General features: G+C 35.8%; 1 protein-coding gene across 7 annotated transcripts in view; it reads right to left on the reverse strand.

Moving 5' to 3' along the window:
- Positions 1-21,809, reverse strand: part of RPS6KA5 (ribosomal protein S6 kinase A5) — a gene marked incomplete at both ends in the record, with an annotated part of 59,557 nt that overhangs the window by 7,057 nt on the left and 30,691 nt on the right. For 4 of the 7 annotated variants that reach the window (XM_079536892.1, XM_079536897.1, XM_079536895.1 and 1 more), the window contains 7 exons: positions 1,517-1,610; positions 4,797-4,930; positions 5,534-5,659; positions 6,677-6,838; positions 8,313-8,463; positions 13,433-13,536; positions 16,042-16,125. In XM_079536892.1, the coding sequence (XP_079393018.1) occupies positions 1,517-1,610; positions 4,797-4,930; positions 5,534-5,659; positions 6,677-6,838; positions 8,313-8,463; positions 13,433-13,536; positions 16,042-16,125 (855 nt within the window). Of the gene's footprint in view, positions 1-1,516; positions 1,611-4,796; positions 4,931-5,533; positions 5,660-6,676; positions 6,839-8,312; positions 8,464-13,432; positions 13,537-16,041; positions 16,126-21,809 lie in introns of those variants that run through there. The other 3 variants (XM_079536894.1, XM_079536896.1, XM_079536898.1) reach the window with 3 other exon arrangements.

Consider the following 21,809-nt stretch of genomic DNA (forward strand, 5'->3'; position numbering starts at 1 on the left):
TTCTGGCAAGCTCAGTGCTATGACCACTTCCCTGGGGAGCCTGTTCCGGGGGTGCTGACCACCCTCTTGGTGAAAAACCTTTTCCTGATATCCAATTTAAATCATAGAATCATATCATAAAATGGATTGGGTTAGAAGGGACCTCAAGGACCATCCAATTCCAACCTCTCTCTGGAAAAGGCAGGGCTACCAGTCACTAGATTAAATACTAGATCAGATCGCCCAGGGCTTCCCATACATCCTGGCCTTAAATACCTCCTGGGACTAGGCATCCACAACTTCTCTGGGCAACCTGTTTCAGTCGCTCATCACTCTCTCAGTAAAGAACTTCCCTCTGACATCTAATCTAAATCTCCTTTCCTTTAGTTTAAAACCATTCCCCATTGTCCTATCACTACCTACCTGTGTAAAAAGTTGATTTCCCTCATGTTTGTAAACTGCTTTTAAATATTGGACGGCCAAAATGAGGTTCTTTTCCAGGCAGAACAAGCCCAGTTCCTTCAACCTATCTTCATAAGAGAGGTGCTCCAGATTGTGGCATTCCTCTGGACCCTCTCCAACAGCACCACATCTTTCCTGTACTGGGGGCCCCAGACCTGGATGCAGTACTCCACATGGGGTCTCACAAGGGCAGAGTAGAAAGAGACAATCACCTCCCTGTCCCTACTGGCCACCCCTCTTCTGATGGAGCCCAGGATACCATTGGACTTCCTAATTTCCTAGCTGCAAGCGTGCACTGCTGGCTTATATTCAGTTTTTCATCCACCAGGACCCCAGATCCTTCTCCACAGGGATACTGCCAAGGATGAGTTCTTTATCCACTGATGCTGACACTCCAACATAGAAGGCCACCAAACTGGTCAGGCATGACTTTCTCTTGGTGAAGCCATGCTGAACCTCCTCTCTGAAGGACTTTTCTTGTCATTTTTCACATGCTCAGCTCATTTCAGAAGTGCTTCACTTCAACATTTTGCTGGTCCTTGTTTAAACAGCATGATGGGGATAGTTTGGGATTTGTGAAGAGTTAAGAGAACCCATAGTAGGTTACAAGACTGTACACTAAAATCATGGAATAGTTCAGGTCGGAAGGGACCTCTGCAGAATAGTTCAAACCAGGGGCCAATCTCCATTACATGCTGAGGAGCTTATTATATTATTATAGTAAGGAAAATAGCAACTAAGGTATCTGAAACTAAATTAAACTGATCTCAAATATTCAAATAGAATATCTATTTTCACTTTCAGTAATTCAGCAAGTATTTGGTTATCTCCATTAAAAGTTACTTACATGCAAGAAAAAAAAAAAAAGCTACATATATCACATACCTTTCAAATGCATTTTTAATTTGCAAAAAGTAAATGCTAGTTCCCTTGAATACAGAACTTCTGCTTCAAAATTGGACAAAACCCCTAGGAAAAAAGTTGCCTATGCAATAATAGTAAGCTTAAGTTCTAGACACACTTGGAAAACACCAAGTAATGTGTTTGGCAAATGCTGATTATAGCTTCAAAATACCTGGTCATGATAAACTTCATGCAACTTCACTACATTGGGGTGTCCTTCACAGAGTTTCAGAGCTGTTATTTCTCTCTGGGTGTTCGCTTCCATCCTGAAAAAATTGAGAAAACATTTTGTATCAGTTTTACCAAGCAAACTGCACAGAGTGTAACTTTTTTTTTTTTTTTTTTTAAATTGTTTGCTATCCAGGTTTTTCAACATTACAACCCCTTGAGCATAATTAAAACCATATTCAAAAGAACCTGAGAAAAATTATCCATGTAACCAAGTGCAAGTTCGGACATTTAAGAAATACCACACCCAAATCAAATGACTTTTTGATGCAACTGTAAATTACTGCAGCAAAAGCTGAAAAGGTTTCACAAAACAGTTTCTATCTTAAACAAACCTTTCCCTTAGACCAAGGCAATTTGATTTCACCTCTGCTCCTACAAATATCTTTTAGCTCAGCTTTATCTTGAAGACTCAAATTATTGCCCCAGCACTCTCCATTCTTATAGGAGTAAATACTGCCACTCCTGTGTAGAAATAATGAGCTCCCACTAGAAAAAAATAAAACCTGTAATGTAATCTATATAGGAATTACGTGATACATAGGAAACCCGGAACAGATGACTGTAAAAATATGAAATGGAAGAAATAAGAAGAGTCTTGCTCCAAAGTAAAAAATGATCTCACAATTCTCTTTCAAGTACTTAAATATCTACAGCCAAAAAATTTCAACATGTTGAACATTACGAAAACTTATATGAATACTGACTGAGATGAACACCACTTTGTTTTCCTTTAAATACATATATTGACATATTTGGGGCAAAAAATACACAAATATTTTTGCCAAAACTCTCTCCTTTTGAGTAAGAAAGGCTAGTCCTGTACTAACTTAGGGAATGGCCTTATGGATAACACAGGTAGAATACCTCTCACCACATGTTCTGCATTTCTGGTTGCAGAAATGGTTCTGTGTTGTTGTTCTTAATTAGGACCAGAACCACAATGAGAATTTTGTACAGAAGAATTCTGCCTTTCTGCAGGCTTCATATAATCAAAAAGTTAACTAAGCTGTACCTCTGTTGATTTTCTTGTTTAAACTGGAAGTGATTTCAGGTCCTTAGCAAATTCAAAAGCCATCTTAGATAACTGTTTCCTCCTAGAAACTACTAGGAGAAGGTGGACCTAGGAAACAGGCTAAAAGGGCTCAATAATGTAAACAAACCTTTGAAATATGTGTCTGGACTTTTCTGAGTATTTCCCTTCTATTAACGGTTTGCATCTCAGTTTTGTAGACAGACAGTACTATGAAAAGCAAATGGAAGCTCTGAAACTGTAACTCAGGGAAGTTTACAGGACTCCGTTGTTTCTCTGGGTTTCAAGACAAACAGAAAAAAATTAAATTGTTGGATGGATCCAGCTGTACTAACAAAGCATGACCACTGAGGAATTTCTCATTTTAGCTTTCATCCCAAGAACCTTGAAAAGGCTTGCCCATGTGTAGGATTCGGGTTGCGTATCTTTGATGGATAGGAGTAAAAGACCATCTGACTTTGAGGCAAAAGAAGTTACTAAAAACCTACTACACTTCTCCTATCAGCAAGAGCTAGTGTGATTTTAAGAGCAATGTTATTTACAGTTTAACAGTTTCTTCTTCAAGGCTAGTTTGTGTCATTCTGAGAACAGATTTACTGCTACCTCTAAGAGCTACACAAACATGCTCCATGTCTGCTCACAAACTGCAACCCTGAAAAATGTTAGTACACAGACCACTTCTTACCTTCATTTAGCCTGGTCCACCAAGATGAAGGAAAAAGAGCAAAAGAACCTGTGAGTAACATCATTTAGAGATGCCATCCTAAAAGACTAGGCCTATGTGAAAAGTCCGTACTAATTTGATCATTGTTATCCAAAAACAATAATTATTTAAGGTGGATTTTTCCTTAAGATGAAATGCAAGTACTGATCAGCAGCTCTACACGCAGCACAGAAAAAAAAAGTCTAAGCATGGATGTATGACAGAAATTCAGATTAAAATATCCAATCTAGGTGTCTACTGCACATACGAAGTCTCAGTGTAACAACAGAAATTCTGGTTAATGAAGCTTACAGGGTGAACTATCCCACTCCAAAATATGTACTTCAAACAGGATTCAGTTGCCAAAGCATAGGAGAGCCTGGAAGAGATCTAGCAGTCACAGGAGTGATTTGTGAATTGGAGGACTCACAGGACACCAGTTGATTCTAAAATAGCATTACATCAATGCCTGTGTTTAGGTAACTGAATTCTACTGCTGCTGCCTGGTCGTTTGAATCTCTCTCTATAGGCTCCCTTAATAGCTTTAATGATGTCATCACTAATCATAGCAGACCTTAAAACTGGCCTTCTTACACTCTTCCCATTCAAGAAGCATATGATCAAACACTTAAGTCTAATGGACATTTAATTCAGAGGTATAGTTAAATGTACTGGAAGAAGAGACCACAACGACCACTATCATGCTGAGAGTAGAACATCTGCACATTTCCCTTGCCTCTTCTGCCAGCACTGTACACCATGCTGGGGACATATTTAATAACGAATACTGAGCAAAATTAACCTATAGCCAATCCCAAAATAATCCCTTATTTCCCTCTGGGAAGAAAATGCCAGAGGCATCTATTCTGGAAGAAGATCAGATGGTATCCATGAGCAAAGTGAATCAGCTGTCTCCACTGAAATGCTGCCTTCATGCCTTCAGAACATCCAGGAAACGGATGTAAAGCAAAACTCCACGATCTAATTATATTTTACACACAGATTCATATTCAAATTAACTAGACCTGAAGCAAATCAAACTACATATACTGCACATACTTTTCAAAAACAATGTCCTACACAAATCACTTGAGTTGCAAAAAAAAAAAAAAAAAAAAAAAAAAAAAAAAAAAAAAAGGAGCTACCATAAACCTACATTTAGTTCACTTAGTTCTAAAGACTGGAGGGCCTTTTACCCTCAACTCTGGTTTGGAGCAAAATCAGGGATAGAATATAAGCATGAACCAGGAAAAAGCCCTTCTTCTTGTGTCCTCCCAACAACAACAATATTTTGCTTCAAAAAACTCTCAGATTCTTTCAAAGGTCATAAGTTTACTACATGTTTCTGTAGATACTGCAGAGGTATGTCAAAGAGGAAATCATTTTAAAGTCAATTTTCCACCTTCAAAAACGTAGCGAGCATTATTCTAATCCATGGGTGACAGTAAGCAAAGAAAATATTTTTATTGTCTTATAGAATATTTATACCTTTTGCTAATTATTTTTACTGCATACTCCTGGCTAGTTTTCTTGTGTAAGCACTTTCGACAAATGGAAAAACTTCCTTCTCCCAATGGTTTCTCTTTCAGATCCAGTTCATAATGTTGAAAAAATGGAGAGTCCTGTTAGGAAACTGTCTGTATTTAGTTCTGCAGAATACTTTTAGTATACACAGTCAAAGACAAAGAGTAAAGTTTTGTGAGTATTTTTACAATTTTAAATGTAGATGAAAAGAGCTCTCTTTTTTGATAAAATATAAATCTTAATTTCTATTTAACAAAATGCATAAACTTTATTTTAACAATCAAAGAGTAAATCCTATGTTATTAACAAAACAGTCTCTAAATAAAGCATCACTACTACAACAACAGCTTAAGGTACAACAGGTTCAGACAAACAGGATCAAAGAAGCTCATACATACATTTATTCACAAAACTATGTGTTAGTTTGAAGACATCACAATAGCGTGTGTTCATCTAAGGTTATTATACTTGGTCTTCTGGAAAACTAGACAATCATCTCATTGTTCAGACTAAACTTTAACCACTTCTTTATAGCACCACATGCAAATTATATGCTTGGATCATCTGAGTAGCCATTACAGAGAAAAGATACACGCATAATGACTATTTTGTAATCCGTAACACAGCTTGTGATTGCTGCTTTGAAAGTTATATGCTGTTCCAAGTCAACCAAATTAACTTAGTCTTGCTATTATTATTACCTTCATCATAGCACTTCTGGCAATAGTTGTAGTTCCAGGTCGCTCATCCCCCACATAAAACTGAACAGGATCTACTGTAGCTGCATTGCGTTTAAACAAAATAGAAGGTGCAACGAAAGAATATCCCTATTAAATTAGAGACATCAGAAAAGGACAGATCTTGAAAAGTGTTGCACAAAAACCACGATACTGCATATAAAATATCAGAAGTTTCTATGGAATTTAAAAAAAATTAAAACATTCATAACACGATACAGAAACTGCTGATTGGCTATTGATGAGGCGTTGTTACTATGTTTGACGTGATCAGATGTCCTTCTGAAAGTAGTTACACAATTATCCAAAGTTGTAGGTAAAATAGCAACAATACAAAAATTCAGGGAAACAGGGCTAAAAATCTGACTCCTTAAATTATTCTGCAGTAATAAGAAAGGTTCATAATTCAAACTACCTGGCTTCCCCAAACACCCATAAAAGTTAAGGTACGAAACAGTTTTTATGTTGTGATATAAGCAACAGGCAGTCTTAAACGGCAAGACAAAATAAGCTTCATGTTATTGATGTGCCCCATTTAGGCATAACAAGAACAGCTGTGACTACCACTGCAGGATGAGTCAGATATTACTGTGACATACATAAAGGCTTTTCAATGGTCAGTACAAATCATACATTTCCAAAATACGATCCTGTATTCCTTTACACTAAGCATTAAGTTGCTCAAAATAGGGGGCAGAGAAAACAGTAAACTGCTGGTGACCTCTGCAGTTTTCATCCCAAATTTGAGGCTGCATTTGAGCTGTTTGCCTGTTTGACATGCAGACTGTGCAGTCTAAGTAAAAATCATTCTTTAGTAGTAGCGTGGAGGAGATGGTAAAGAAACCTGTGTTATTGATCTGCATGTGGTAGCCTAGTAATTAGAGCACTCAAAGTAATTGAAAGACCTACTTTCAATTCTGCAGTTAGCTCCCACTAATTTTGCAGTCACTGAACAAACAGACCTGGGAACTGGCACTGGAAATTACACAGATAATTCCCAGTAAATGAGAATGTGGGGAAAGCAAATCAAGCTGTAAACTTGGAATTGCTCAAGGCGTGATTTTTTTTATTTTTATTTTTCTAAATGAACGCGAGTCCTTAAAATACCTGAAATATTTTTTCTGAAGTCTGAGGGGTTGCTGCAGGAGAATATGTTGGGTCCATTTCTGTAAACTCTTCTGCAAAGTTACTGACATCCAACTCATCTCTAATTACTGGTTTAAATGGAGCTGGCACTTTTTTGGCAGCTAAATCATCCCAATTTATATTCTAAACAAAAAAAGAAAAAAAAGAAAAAAGGAGAATAAGCTTGAATGAAATCAAAATTTAAGAGAAGAAAATATTAAGGAAAGAAATATCCAGAACCATACAGTCTTACTTCTACTTGCTGCTTTCCACAAGAAAACGCATTCAAATTATATTTGGCTAAATTCCTAGGATATACTGTTTATATCACAAACAAATCTTTGCATAAGATGTCAGAGGCAAGGTTTCAACAGTTACCTACATATTTTGGCAAATCTCTCCTGGCAGAGTTTAAGAAAAGGCCTGATCAAATGCATGTTTAAGTCTCATAGAAAGAATATAAATATATTCAACAGTGGAGATGAGCCAAACAACTAGTGTGACAACCTTCGAATTTCTTCCTCTATTTCACAGGAAACATCACTCATTTTTGTAAGCCATACTGCAAGTATATGGTATCCTGAACTCTTCATTGCCAATTCCTACTTGTTTACAAATCTCAGCTTCCACGGCCCTAAGATGAAGGGCTTAGTTGAGTAAATGGCTAGAAGTGGGGAGCACAGATACGGTACTCGTGAAAAAATGATCCTATCTCCGTAAATGAATGGAACTGAAATGAAACCAAAATCAAGTAGTACTGTATTAAAAAAAAAAAAGTATATTTTAAAACGAATGCTGAATAAAGGAATTTAATGCTATGCAGATATCTGTCAGATTCTCCATGAAGGGAAGGAAATACAGAAGACATGAGAAGAAATTCAGGAGTTAAAAAGCCAATATGCTCACACTGAGTGCTGTAACTACATTGAATAGATTTATTTGAAATGTCTGATTTATCAACTATCAACTTTAAATACTACAAAATCTATACTAGTTAGAAATATATTTAACTTCATAAGTACCAGAAAAATATGTATTTTTCAAAGAAAACACACAATCTTAGCAACAATGTATGGAACAGAACAACTCTTGTACACAAGTACATTCCTACATCACTGCTTGATATCAAACGCCAACACACTAAAATCTGAATTGACTTAAAATCTACTAAACAAGACTAAAGGTTTAATTAGGCAAAGGAAAGCACAGAAGAGGAGTTCATCATTAATGGCGAATTCCACCAATATTCAAATTATGTTGTGGCACTGGTGCAAAGTTTTTTGTTTTTTGTTTTTTGTGTTTTTGTTTTTTTTTTTAAACAAAACACAAAATGTATAATTTAAGAGCTTTTCGTTAAATCTTCTGGTTTGTATAATGTGGCTTTTGGCTGCTTCAAACAGCTGGTAGGAACAAACTTGGAAGAAATTAGAAAAGTTACTATGCCCTTGCTGTAGTGTGTACAAAAATTGTATGTACAAGCACATGGATATTCTTACTAACTCCAGTGCAATTAACACACTCGCAAGCTACTTGTTACCAAAACAATGCAATTTCTTTTGAATTAGATTTCAAAGGCATTAACATAGAGTAATGTGGGGAAAATTCTTTATTTCTTCACCTGGAAAAATGGATGCTGCTTGATTTCATCAGCATCAGTTGGACCACAACCTAGTCTCTTCTTGGGGTCTTTCATCAAAAGGCGCTGAATTATATCCTTTGACAGTGCACTCATTTCTTGTGGATAAGGTGGCTCACTTTTCAATATTCTCCTACAAAACAAACAAAATCACATCTGATAATTACTTAATGTGTTAAGTGTTAAATCAACGAGTTACCATACTAATGGTAGTGCTATGTACCTAGAGACAGAAGAATGGTAAATCTGAACTTTTTTTATTGGGTTTTTTGTTTGTTTGTTTGTTTTTAATAATACTCAAGGAAATACGTAAACAGGACATCTTTTGGGGGTAAATCAAGCAAAAAATTAGGTCAAATTCCCAGACATATGGACAAGCACCAGCAGGAAGTCAGCACAGCTTTTGTAAGGAGTCTGTGGAAGAACTGTCCCTTAGGATTTCTTATGAGTCAAGAAGTGAGTCAGAGTGATTTGTCTAATGATTCCAATCACCATTGGGATTCATGAAGGGCTTTTAGTTAAAAAAAAAAAAAAAAAAAAAAAAGTCAGACACTTAGGGAAATTAATTTGTTACGTGATAAGGATAACAGTCCTGGCATAGATAACATTAAGACAAAACAGAGGGATAGAGTAAATGGTCAATTCTTACAACAGGTAGAATTATGAGTTGATGTTATTTTTGGGGTGTTGTGCTGGGACCAGTGCTGTTGAACAGGCTCATAGCTAACCCAAGAAAAATGCTGAGCAATGAGTAATACAAGCAAACACTGTTTCATAAATTTCTTAAGGGCAAGGACAGATGATGAAGAGTTGTACGAGGCTCTTCTGAAGCATGGCAATAAAAAGGACAACAAATTTTCAGTCTAAGAAAGAAGCTTAATCCAAGAGAGAAAAAACAATCCTAGCTTCATACTTTATTACTACTGCCCAAAACAAATCACATAGCTAACAATATAGCTTAATAAAAACACCAACATCATGCTTGACAACAGTCAAAAAACACAACTCCAACGTGAAGAAAACAAAGAGAGAACACACTTATACCACATGAGGTTTGCTTGCACACTTAACATTGTGTACAGTGCCTGTGCCCTCCTCTCAAAAGGAAGCACTATGACTCAGAGAAGAGTAACAGAATTAATCAAAGATACAGAATACATTTTCGATGAAGAACAACAACAGAGGCTACAACTTTTCAACTTTGTGAAAAGATGACTGTAAGTGAACAGGCATAGTGTTCCCCTGAAAATGATGAATGGCAAAAAGAAAGTAGGTAGGGACCTCACTGTCTCTTCCAAAACAAGAACTAGAAGTCATCAAATGAGATTAGTGGAAGTTCAACATCTTGGAAACCCGAAGCGTGATTCTGCTTAACAACTAGCTTTGTATGTGAAGCTCCCATGTTTTACATAAAGAAGGCAAATTCTTCAATTACTCCAAATGTACTATCTAAAGGTAAGGACACTGAAGGAAAAAATCGAGAACACAAATAGCATATCCCAAGGATACATTAAAAAGTTCTAAAAAGGCAGGCACACACATTGCCTGCGTGCACACTCACTGTGGTAACTTCAGGCAGTACAATACATGGAGAACTTAAAATACACAGAGGACTCCAGTAAGCACATACTGAAAGATTTTGAACACCGAGATTGAAACAACATGAGATTTTTAGCGCTGCTACAACCTTACATTTTGAACTGATGTCAACCTAGAAGCAAGCTACAGTGGTCAATTTAATCTCTAAACAAGAAGAATCTTACACTAAGCCCAGAGAAGAAGGAAAGATTCAACCTCTTTAGAAATCATCCAGTTTTCATTATGAGATGAAAGTTATCATCTATCACCCTCCTCTGGGATTAGCCTGAAAGAAGATGCCTGAACCTGACTATGGAAGTCATGACAATAAAAGATTCCAAGCTCAGAACCTAAAGTTTGTTTTTTATTTCCACCAGGTAAAAGAGTAATCCATCAGATTACAGAAAACTGAAAGGACAAATCTGTTGTCCTTTTTATTGCCATGCTTCATGAGAACCTTGTACAACTCTTCATGAACTGAAACCATAGCTGACCAAAAGAACATTAGGTTCATGCCAGAACTGCTACCACAGCCTATCATCAGTGCTGGTATAACTGCATCAAACGCATCACCAAAAATATACATATCCATCCTCATTCTCAGAGGATAATGGAAAGTAACCCCAAGCTAGAAACTTATTAAAGGGTATGGGGACAAACTTCTGAAGAAGATTTTTCATCTTCACATTTAAAAACAACTCTACCGAATGTCCTGTCCTCTCAGAACTATTAATACCAGATTCTTTCGTACCAACTCATAGATGACAGAACATCCCTAATTCTAATAAAAGTTAAGCAAGTCAGAGGCCTTGATATGATAGTTATAACTTTCTTGAAACAGTCTGCTTTATTAAAAGCCTGAACTGATGTGTAGGCAATGTCACTGATGCAATTCATACTAAATTTAGCATTAAATGCTTTGCTTCTTGTGCAAGAAATATAACACATTTCTATCTGTTAGAAAAGCATCACTGCATTATCTCCTATCATTTCTTGGACTCCGAGCTCCCTACATTTGGCAATGCTGTGCACTGCAGGTAAATAGCTATAAGCTCTACCTGCTTACAAACAAGAACAAAATTGCACAGAAAATACTGTGCAAATCAGGAGTTCAATTTAGCAACTGCTCTGACCTTGAAAATATCTAGTAATTACTGTCTTAGACTTTTACAGATAGAGAACAAAGAACATCACTGTCATCCCAACTTGATAGACCTTTTCCAAACAGTTTCACAACAAAGAGGTTTTCTGCAGAACTGTGGACAAAATGTACTTATGAGAGATGGCCAAGTCTCAGCCATCCTCTCTGAAGCATAAATAAATTCATAGACAGAGGCTTTAATACAAGGGAAATTAGGTATGAGCTTACATTGCACATCCCATGAAAGAAAAGTCCACAGTGCTATGATAAAAGAACTGAACACAATCTCTCATCAGAGTAAAAAGCATAAAACACAGAGACTATTTCTGACAGAACAACTGAACTGCTCATAACAGATATTTGATAACAGAAGTCAAAGCTCATATTTAAAACCAGATATCCTTTGTGTCACACACAAGAATAAAATTTCAGTATAGAATATTTAAGATTATTTCCCACCTTGGTAAAATAAGAGAAAGGTCTGCATTCATTTAGAACAAGACTTCTTCCCCAAACCCAGAAAAATCAAAGGCTACAAGAAGAAATAAGAGAAGAAAGAGAAGAAGAGGAAACTGTACTCTGTAAGTCTACTCTTAGGGAATACAATTTCTGCTTGGAAAGCTGCCATCAATAAAGAAGCTTCTAACAGCTTTTATCTCTGTGCAAGTGCCAGTCATTTCATCACTACTGGCAACTACAGATATTTGATGACATTATCTGCAATTCAGTTTTTCCTAATTTTAGAGAGGAAATGAAACTAGAAAGATCAAATGATATCCATGGAGAGATGCTGTATAGTATAAACGAGTGTGTAGCATATACATCAACGAGAAAAAAAACACATACCAATATTAATACGTGGGCAGAAGAAGGCAGTAAACTTGCTACAACTAACGTTTGGTCAGAGATCAGTTTACTAGCTATGGATCCAGCAGCCTTGCAACTTTGACTTTAATCATAAACTATCAGGAAAATAAGATATTCAAGAACTCATGAGGACCTACCAAGACAGTTGGTACCAAGAACCCTGTAGAACTAAGTACTAAGTAGTTTAGTAGTTAACCAGTACTAAGAAGTTTTCTTGTTTTGTGGACAAACTGTATCTATAAAGTTCTAGTCAAGGCTTTCTTTAAAAAAATAATTTAAGAAATCCAGACTTCAGAGTCTCATTTAGACATAACAGAAGTGAGAAATCAACAAACTCCCAAATTCAAGTAAGCCAGAGTTAATTTGAGTGTAATTCCATAATGACTGAGAATGAAGCCTGGACATTTGTTTTGTTACTGGATTCTTCTTTCCCACCAAGAACAACTTCTGGAGGCGGTTCTATGAGTTTTCTGTTCTGACAGACACACAGAAAACAAAATGCATATCTCAACATTCCAGTAAATTTTCTGAACTTATAACAGAAGTTAATAAATCATCTACATGACTCATGTAACTTCTCTTACCAATTGTAACTTCAGACTTCCTCAGCAGAGAGTCAGAATCACAGCAGTCATATTCAAAAAAGAGCAAGACCTCTTGTCCAGTTAGTCTGGACTTCCAAATTGACCTTAACAGCAGTTATTAATTTGTGCAATTTTAGCCTTCGCCTCCTTCTGCTCCAAGAGTAAGCTAATCACAGGAAATGCTTCCTTCTGGGAGAAAAGCTTCCTTCTGGGAGAAAACTCAGTAAGGTATCTGGAACTATCTTATTGTACTGTCTTTTTTAAATGCTTCGGTATTGAAACCAAACCTTAAAGAGTACAGATTACCAAACATAAGGAAGCTGACAGTCAGGAAAACTTGACACATAAAATATATTAATGGTATAGGTTATTTCATTTCCATGTGTCATTCTCATTTCTTTTCAGAAATCTAAGTATGGCTAGAAAGGGTCACATTCTTTGTTTCACGTTATACACTAGCAAAATAAATACTACCCATGAGAAAAAGGTGAGAATAGGGTTCATACCGATAATTTAAAGTTATAAATGTGATGGAGGAGTCTAGAAAGACAAGATAAAAATCTCCATAGCTAAATATTTTTCATTACGTATCAAAATGTTGAATGTAATAATTCTATTCACATATAATGTTTCATTTTATTTCCCTTTGAACTGTAAATACGTAACAGGGCCAGCCAGCCACAAAACTGTGGGTTCCACTGTAGCTTAAACAAAGCTTTCATAAAAGTCAATTTCAGTTTTTTAACCTCAACAAACCACTGAACTAATCTATCTGCTTTCAGATGACATTCCAACAGAACCAGAGCACATGAATCATTAAGCTGGTAACTCTTTATTCCTAAATTTTAGATTAAAATTCTCACTAAATATGTATTACAGCACAAGCATCACTTTGTGAGGAAGCATGTAGAACGTGCTGTTTTGAACCTTACCTAGAAATCTCAGCTTGAGAATTCTTCTCTCCATCGACCGTAAATGGTGATGCTCCAGTTAGCAATTCATACATAAGAACACCAACACTCCACCAATCAACAGCCTATAGAACAATGAGAACTAAGTTAAGATGCAGCAAAGTAAAATCATTAACAAAAGGAGGAACTAAGCAAAGTAACCAATAAACAAAGTAGCTAGCAAAAAACAGCCCGCCTATCTCTCCAAAGACAAACCTGGACACGATAAGGCTTAAACGAAAGCAGTAATGACTGGATGTGTTTTCTATGCTAAAATAACTTAAAACTGAGCAGAGAGTTTCAAAATCAACTAATTTCTCAAGTTAAGTCCTTCCATTTGCTAATAAAGATTCATCCTGTTTTTCACCAGAATTTATTTTTACAATTGTGAAATAAAAGAAGTGAAAGTAACAGAGGAACCAAAGGCTTACTAAGAATTAGCAGAACCTGAGCTTTTAGGAACTTCTGAAAAGCACTCTTTCCAAAGAGCAACAGATCTCAGTTAACAGTTAATCAGGACACCTGAAAATGCTATAGAATTTCACCTTACTCTTCCACAGTAATGCGATCTTTTGGCTTCATACATAATCACATTATCTGTATCTTTGAGACCGAGCCTGTTGTTCGCATTTCTTAAAGCAGCTCTATGTTAAAAAATGCCTTTGGCTGTGGATAATGACATTCATAGCTACACTGTATCTGATTTTGTCTATTCCAATATTTGGAGCAGGCTATGTTGTTTCAAGGATAGATAGTTACCTGGAGGTAGAAAGCAGAGGTTTTCTAAAAGTAAAGAACTTTTTCCAGGTAAAATACTCAAATTACCTCTGCACTCTCATATCCACTGTTGCTTCTGAAACTTTTAAAAAATATTTTAAAAGTAATTTTTCATTTTCCATAAACTTTTTTTCCCCTTTTGTAAAAAAAGAAAGATCTGCAGAATCCAAATCAAACCTAAAAATACCAGAGCAAGCTTTTAATACAAACAAGATAGCTATCTAGAAGAGATTACAAGCAAAACCACTGATTTATCAAAAGCAGAGCATACCAATGCAATCTCATTTTCTCTTTGTAAACTGGGTTTTAATTAAGCAGTCAATACAAAATGACATTCTAACACTGTGCCACATAAGACCACCAAGGATGAACCAAGAATTTATGGTGTAAACAATTACCAGCACATACAGAACTGAAAATGATCACCCTTAAACAGTTGGCAATAATTTGCCAAACTGCTATTTCTTATAGCATATTATAAGCTCTGCTATACATCTCATGAAAGTATCATCAAGTAGAACTAATCAAAGATAACAGAACATAGATGGCTTTTAAAATCAGCAACAGAACTGAATTTGTAAGCACTTGAGAAAAAAAAAAAAAAAAAAAATCACAACTCAAAAGTGACCAATGCATTGCAGATACTCTGAAATAGGCATGATCAAACTAAGGGGAAATACAGAGTACAGGAAATGGGCCTTAGATTCATAAATCTGAAAAAACTGTATTTTTAATAACGATCACACAAGCAGTACTGCAGAAAAAGATGCAGAGGCTACAGTGGAACAAAAACAGGTGTGAGACAAAGACTAAATGGAAAGATAAGTCATATTTTATTTCATGTTTAATAAAAGAATCAGGGAGGCAATCAATCTGCTGTACTTCAAAACGCCAACACTTTGCTGAAGTACTGTGCCCACTGTAGTGCAAATTCAGATAAAAAGAGACGCAGAATGAACAAAGAGAGGAGAAAGGACCTTCTAAGGCAAAGTCAAACTGAGTCCAGTAATTTAAGAAAAGGAAATAGAGGGTGATGTAAAATTTTCCAGTGCTTAAGAAGTCTATTGTAAGAACTGTGATCAACTATTTTCAAGAACACCCTACAGAACAACAAATCAATTCAATCTACAACTAAACATCAAATATCAGATATTGTCAAAAAATTTTCAGTGCACCAAGTAATCAGAATAATTTATCTAGAAATAATGTAGAATTCTGCCTATGGAGTAGAGCTGGTGGAGGTCTTCTTGTTTCAAATATCATCTGTGAATTATGGTCATCTTAAGCTCTGCCATTAATTACTGCTACTGTAATTCGTATTAAAACTTGTGCCTCAAGTTAAACTGCATTTTTTTGGATAATCTGAAATCACTTCCTGATCATATGTTAATAACTCCCTTGAGACCTCTTGAAAGATAATAGACTTACCTGATGTACAATTTAAAAAACGCATCAGAATTAGTCACAAAGCAGTTGTTTTTTCCACTCTAAACTAAACAGTTTAAGTAAAAGGAAGTATGAGTTAAATTTGTTGTCACACTGTATGTTTAGAATGAGATATGAATATAAGAAAGAACAGCCTTCATAGCTTTAGAAATACACCTTTTACTTAGATTAAAAACTAACTTTACAATAAAAATAAATTATATTGATGTTTTTAAATAAAGGCAATAAATAATTAATCTTAGGATAACCTGAAACAATGCATGTTTTTAAGTAAGGCACCATCTTATTCTATATCAAAAATTACCTCAAAATGAACAACAGCCTGAATAATTCACTTTTTTGTGGTAATAAACTTAGACAGAACATACCTTATCATGTCCTGTATCTCCTCCTCTTACAATATCTGGAGCCATGTATTCTATTGTTCCACAGAAAGAATATGCTCTCTCATTCTATTAAAAAAAAAAAAGAAAGTAAAGTTTGTATCAAATAATTATACTGTACAAGTAATATGGGACAAATATGGCTAATCTTCCAAGATGTTGGCAGCAATTCTTCTCCACATAGCTCAGAACTGCTAGCTAAACAATACGTAGAGCTATATCACAAAGCGCTACAGAATATTTAGTCTTCTACAAAAAAAAAAAAATGTTGTAAGTTTGTGTGGTAGTCTAACATAAGCACACAAAGAAGTAATACGTCAATATCTTAAAAATATTCCTTAGTCTAAACGATCCCTCCATTTCAAAGCTACACAATATAGACATTCATTCTGAAGGCTGCAACATCAACACTCTAACAACAAACAAAACCTTTAGGTAAAGAAGAGCAATTCACTATAAGCTGCACAACGTGACTAAATTACATAAAAGATCCTTCGTGCTTCTCATATTTAGGAATTTGTTATGTCCTCTAGAAAAGTAACTCCCTTTCACAACACACAAAAACCCACAACATTCTCCCAAGAAGAGACTTGGAGAGAGACAAGAGAGAGAAAGTGAAAGACAGAAAGAGCTGTGAATTTAATTTTATTCTATATACTGAAATTACTGTTCTGATTATGTTCAAAACTAAGGTGCTTGCACAGGCACGTATAATTGTTCCCTGTTAGCGATTTACCTTTGAGGTCAACATGAGGTCATGCTGTACCTTGCTAATGACGAAAGCACATGTGTTTGGGCCATGCAACTTTGTTCCTCCCTTATCCTTCATGCTTCTAGCATTTTGGGGAGAGATCCTGACAGGTCCTTTAAAGAAGAGTGTTCAAAAAAGCAAATATTTCAAAAGTCAGGTTTTACATTCGTAGACTCAGATTCGGAGTTTAAAACAGGTGCTATCAATGTACTGCACTAATGAGAGCAAGCTTCTAAAATTAGAAATAGTGCTCAGTGCTATTGTGAGGCATTAAAAAAAATATCAAACAGTCAAACAGCATATTTTTAAACTGTTATTAAAACACATATACTGTGACTGGTAGAGGGGGCATTTTGGTAAAATACTGAGCTTAAAGTAGTTCTGGGCCTCATTTGGTTCAACTGTTCACTTGATATATTGAGACAAAGTCATAAAAATAATAAACTTTTCATGATACTACTTTCTTTTGACACAAGCATTATTTCCTCTTCTAACATCTTTCTCAGTACCTGTTACCTAGAAGAAACATCCAGAAGTGAAAACAAACCAAAAAGTTAGAAATTCCAAGCCCCTCATCCCAGCAGCAGCCAACATGAAGCTATTAAAGTATAGCTCTGTTCACTCTTCCTTAAACTGTGGGAGGAGGGAAGGAGGGACGAAGGGAAGGAAGAAAAAGGAAGGAGACTAAAAAAGAAAATGAAACGTTTCTTTGCATGCTACCTGTCCAAAGAGTAAAGAAAACACAGTCAAGCTGAGCTTAGTGAAAACAATTTGTAATGTTTGTATTTCAAATAAATTGATGATTGCTGTATCATTTAGTTAGCTGCAAAATCAGCAGTTTGTTCTTCAAAATTGTGGTTTTGTCTCCATTGTGCACAGTAAAACCAGGCTTTGAACCCCTATGATGACAAGACTAGGGACATAGATGTATATATGAATGCATACAGTGGTACAGCAGAATGTTTACAACCTCCACTATCTAGCACTGGAATACCTTCAGATGGTAAGACGGCTCACTGAAAACATTTCAAAACATACAAAATTATTATCAGTACTTTCTGAAGAAAAATTACAACCCATCAAATAACAAATTATGAACAGGATTTTCAATTATATTTACTTCTTAGCTTTTTGTCTAGAAGATCAAAAATAATAAAAGATGCATTATTAAATAGTTATTATTTAATGAACTTTATATTTTAATATGAAATATTGAATTTCTAGAACAATTTTTGAAAATTAGTTATTTCTTTCTTAAATTCTTGTCTCAAGCAGCTTTTGCTGTCCCTTGCAAAATTCAATCTCCTGAAATAATTCTGAACACTTAGATATCTGTATCTTTTTAAGTCTTTTCTTACAATTGAATTTCAATATTAAAAAGTCATAATGTAAGTGACAAAGTTCTTCATAAATCAAGTACACTCTGGAATAAATCTGTAACGAGGTTCATAAAAATTCCAACTTCTTATTCTATGAAGTACTTTTATCCTTTAGATCTTGTTTTCTTTCCAAGCAACAGCAGTCTACTGATAAAACTCCAAGGCTGAACAGAGCCAAGAAAAGGAAAGCAGATGTTTATTACAAGCAGAGTTCTAAGCAAGAAATTAGATAGGAAACTGCCGAAGTTAGGTAAGAAAAAAAAAAAAGACCCACTGTGTGTTTTCTTCATACTCAATACTGATTTGTCATTAAATGCACTAACTTTCATACATCAGAACCCCTGTTGGTAACATTTGTTGACTGTTAAAAGGAGACAACAAGGAATTTATATCAACTATTCATCATTTCTCAATTAACTACACACACAAAAAAAGTGAAACCAAACCAAAACAAGGTGAAGATGGTGAGACACTGGAAAAGGTTGCCCAGAGAGGCTCACTGGAAGCATCCCCTTACTGGAAGCATTCAAGGCCAAGCTGGACGGGGCTTTGAGCAACCTGGCTTAGTGGGAGCTATCTCTGCCCATAGCAAGGGGGCTGAAACTATAGGATCTCAAAGGTCCCTTCAAATCCAAACCATTATATAATTTGTTTGTTTCTTAAGTTCAGCAGCATAGGGCACAGTCCCCTAATTTCCTTGCAATCATTCTGCTTAATCTGAGTGTCCTAGAGAAGCAATACTTTTAGCACCATGTCTGCATGACTTTTGCAACGTTTGCACTGCACATTCTACCAGAATATGCATTTCTGCATCCTGTTTCCATTTTCTCTGATCAAAAGAACGAATAGCATATTTGCCTTCCAACCAGGAAACATCGATAATACCTAGCCACAGAGTACCTAAAGCTGCTATCCAAAAGGACAGAGAATTAGAACCTGGTGATGGGTCAAGATGGAGGTAGAATATGGGTTATCAATTGACCTGGAAAAGTCATTATAATAAAGCAAAAAACCTCAAATGCCACCAGAAAAACAGAGATCTTGCAACATCATGCACTTGCTGACCTTATGGTACCATCATTTGGCCCTACTTTAAAATGAAGGAATGCTAGGCAGGCATTACAACTACATAAAGATCCAGAAGAGACAAGCATAAACCTTCCTCATTACAGAAGGAGGGCCTGTGGCCTTTGGAGATCTGCAATAGGCTCTCCAATCCAGAGAAATGACATAAAATCTGGCAAAAGAGCAGGAAGAAGAAACTCCATTTCCCTGCAGAGAATAAGCAAACTCACCACTTCTGACAAAACATACTCCAGAGCTTGAGTGATTCTGAAGGGTGGATGAGGGCATAGAAACAACTCAGGTGTCTTAAAATAGTCATTCTTGTTTGCAGATATGCTTTACAACATGCACCACTGCTCCAAGAGACACATGGCTCCTACAGCCCTGTAGCTTACTCTATTCACAAGAGCCTTTGTGCAAACATATTTTAGCCAATGGATTGGCCAAGTATTCAGTGAAGCCATTCTTTTCAGCATTCACAACAAAGACCCACTTCTCCAGCTGCATGAAAGGTCACCTTTGAGAGAAAAACACAACAAAAAAGCCAGAAAAACAGATTCTTTCTGTTCTCCAGCTATTTCATGTGCTTTGCTTACAACCAAGATGGACTTCTACCCCAACCATCAGCTGTGACACATTCTGAAGACACATCACATTCCTATGAGATATGGAAATTTAGACCTTAAATGAATTTTCCAAGTGTTTGTTGCTTATTTAAAAAGAAAAGGAAGCTTGTCTTCTCAAAATATTCTTTAATACTATATACTTGTGTTGTTTTTTTTTAAACAGGAATGCCTTGCTAATAAAAAAAAATATGCAAGGATAGAGATGAAAGAGTTCTGTGCACTTGGCCCTCACTAGTAGATCTGTATCTAAAGCACTCAACATGGGTGGGTTATAGCTTGATTGTGAAAGTGATGCCAGTACCCTCTAGACAAGGCAAAACAGCTTAGTTATAACAGGATAACAACTTAAAGCCAAGTCTCTGATAAATTTCATGTGAACTGTCCATGATATAAACAAAATATTGAATTTGTAGAAAAAAATCCAACTCTATTAAAAATACCTGAAAGGAAGGACATATTAATTTTTACAGCTGATAAAAAGAATATATCTATGAAAAAGCATAAAGACTAAATGAAATTTCATAAAATAAGCTGTTTGTAGAGAAAAAAAAGAATTGCTGTGCAATATAGTGTTTTATGTACCAGTTCTGTGAGTGAAATCTGTATCTGAAAAACACTGAGTTGCCCAGATCAGGAAGGTGGAACAGAAGGGACCCAAGTAACCTAGAAAGAAGCCAACTGAAGGTATTACAGGCTGCTCTCAAGATCGACTCTTTACAAGTTTGTTTGTTTTTAATTCTCCAATCCATACAAGAAGTATTTGCTGAGTTGTCATATTTGTTTACTGGAAAAATAATAGAATTATTATGTATGTTTTGGATGTGTTCTTCCACAGATTTCAGTGGAACATTCCAATAGAATTCCTTGTCTTGTCCAAACTCGTAAGCTGGCAAACTAAAATGCTTTGTTCGCTTAATCTGACTTCATCCTTATGAAGGTTTCAAAATGCTATGACCCAGCAAGACAAGATGTATTGTTACTACTGTTTGAAGTGCTCTGAAATTGCACAGTAAGTTTAAACAAAGTTTAAGTCTAAAATAGATAGTTTTCCTACTAAAAGTGAAAATCAATCTCTATCAAAGGAGGAACAAGATTTCTCATACCAAGCAGGCATATAGATAAAAAACCAAGGAGATGAAAACCATAGTTTAGCTAAAGCTCTTCATATCTTCAGTGTTCTCTTTAAGTAGCTACCTAGCAGACTGCATCTAAGTGAATGCATACACAATGTAAGTTGTATGAATAACTACTCACGCAAGCTTCAAATTTTGTAAAATACTCAGGGAGGTAAATAAGTAAAATCCAATACTGTTCCATGAATGTCTCTCACCTACGGTAAAGTGGCAGCAGTCTGTACGTAATATACACAATGACACAATTTGAAGTTTCAGACCAATCTTTTGGAATTGCTTAATTTATAATCAAAACAAAGACCTTGTTTTGACTTTTATTTAGTGAAAAAGTGTTCTAGAAAATGCAAACTTGTAATCTTGATAGTTACAAATTGCATTATTTCCAAGTTCTCTGATGGTGACTAACTTCTATGGATAGGATATAGGTTTTTTCATTTTTTGCAGTCTTTTAAGTTTCCTAGGAAAATCCAGCAGTCTCCAGTGAAGAAATTGAGAGGCAGTTCTTCCCTCCTGCAGTGAGACTCAAGCATAGCATATTACATATTTTCTATGTAAGGAAACGTTTCCTTGATGCACAAAAAAGTACAAAATTCAAGGTACACAGAAGGTTTCATCTGTTTTTTATAATACAATAAAAGGCAACTTAACAGGGCAGATTCTTCACAAAAGAACAGGCTTTTCTTGGTATTTGTGATGTCAGCAGAAAGGCTGCTGTGAATCATGCTGAATACTGTCAGAGTGCAAGTTTATATTAGCCAAATGCAGAACTGCTTCTTACAGCTCCTGAAAGAACTACTAC

The sequence above is a fragment of the Tetrao urogallus genome (genome assembly GCF_951394365.1).
Source record: "Tetrao urogallus genome assembly, chromosome: 6".
NCBI classification, from domain to species: domain Eukaryota; kingdom Metazoa; phylum Chordata; class Aves; order Galliformes; family Phasianidae; genus Tetrao; species Tetrao urogallus.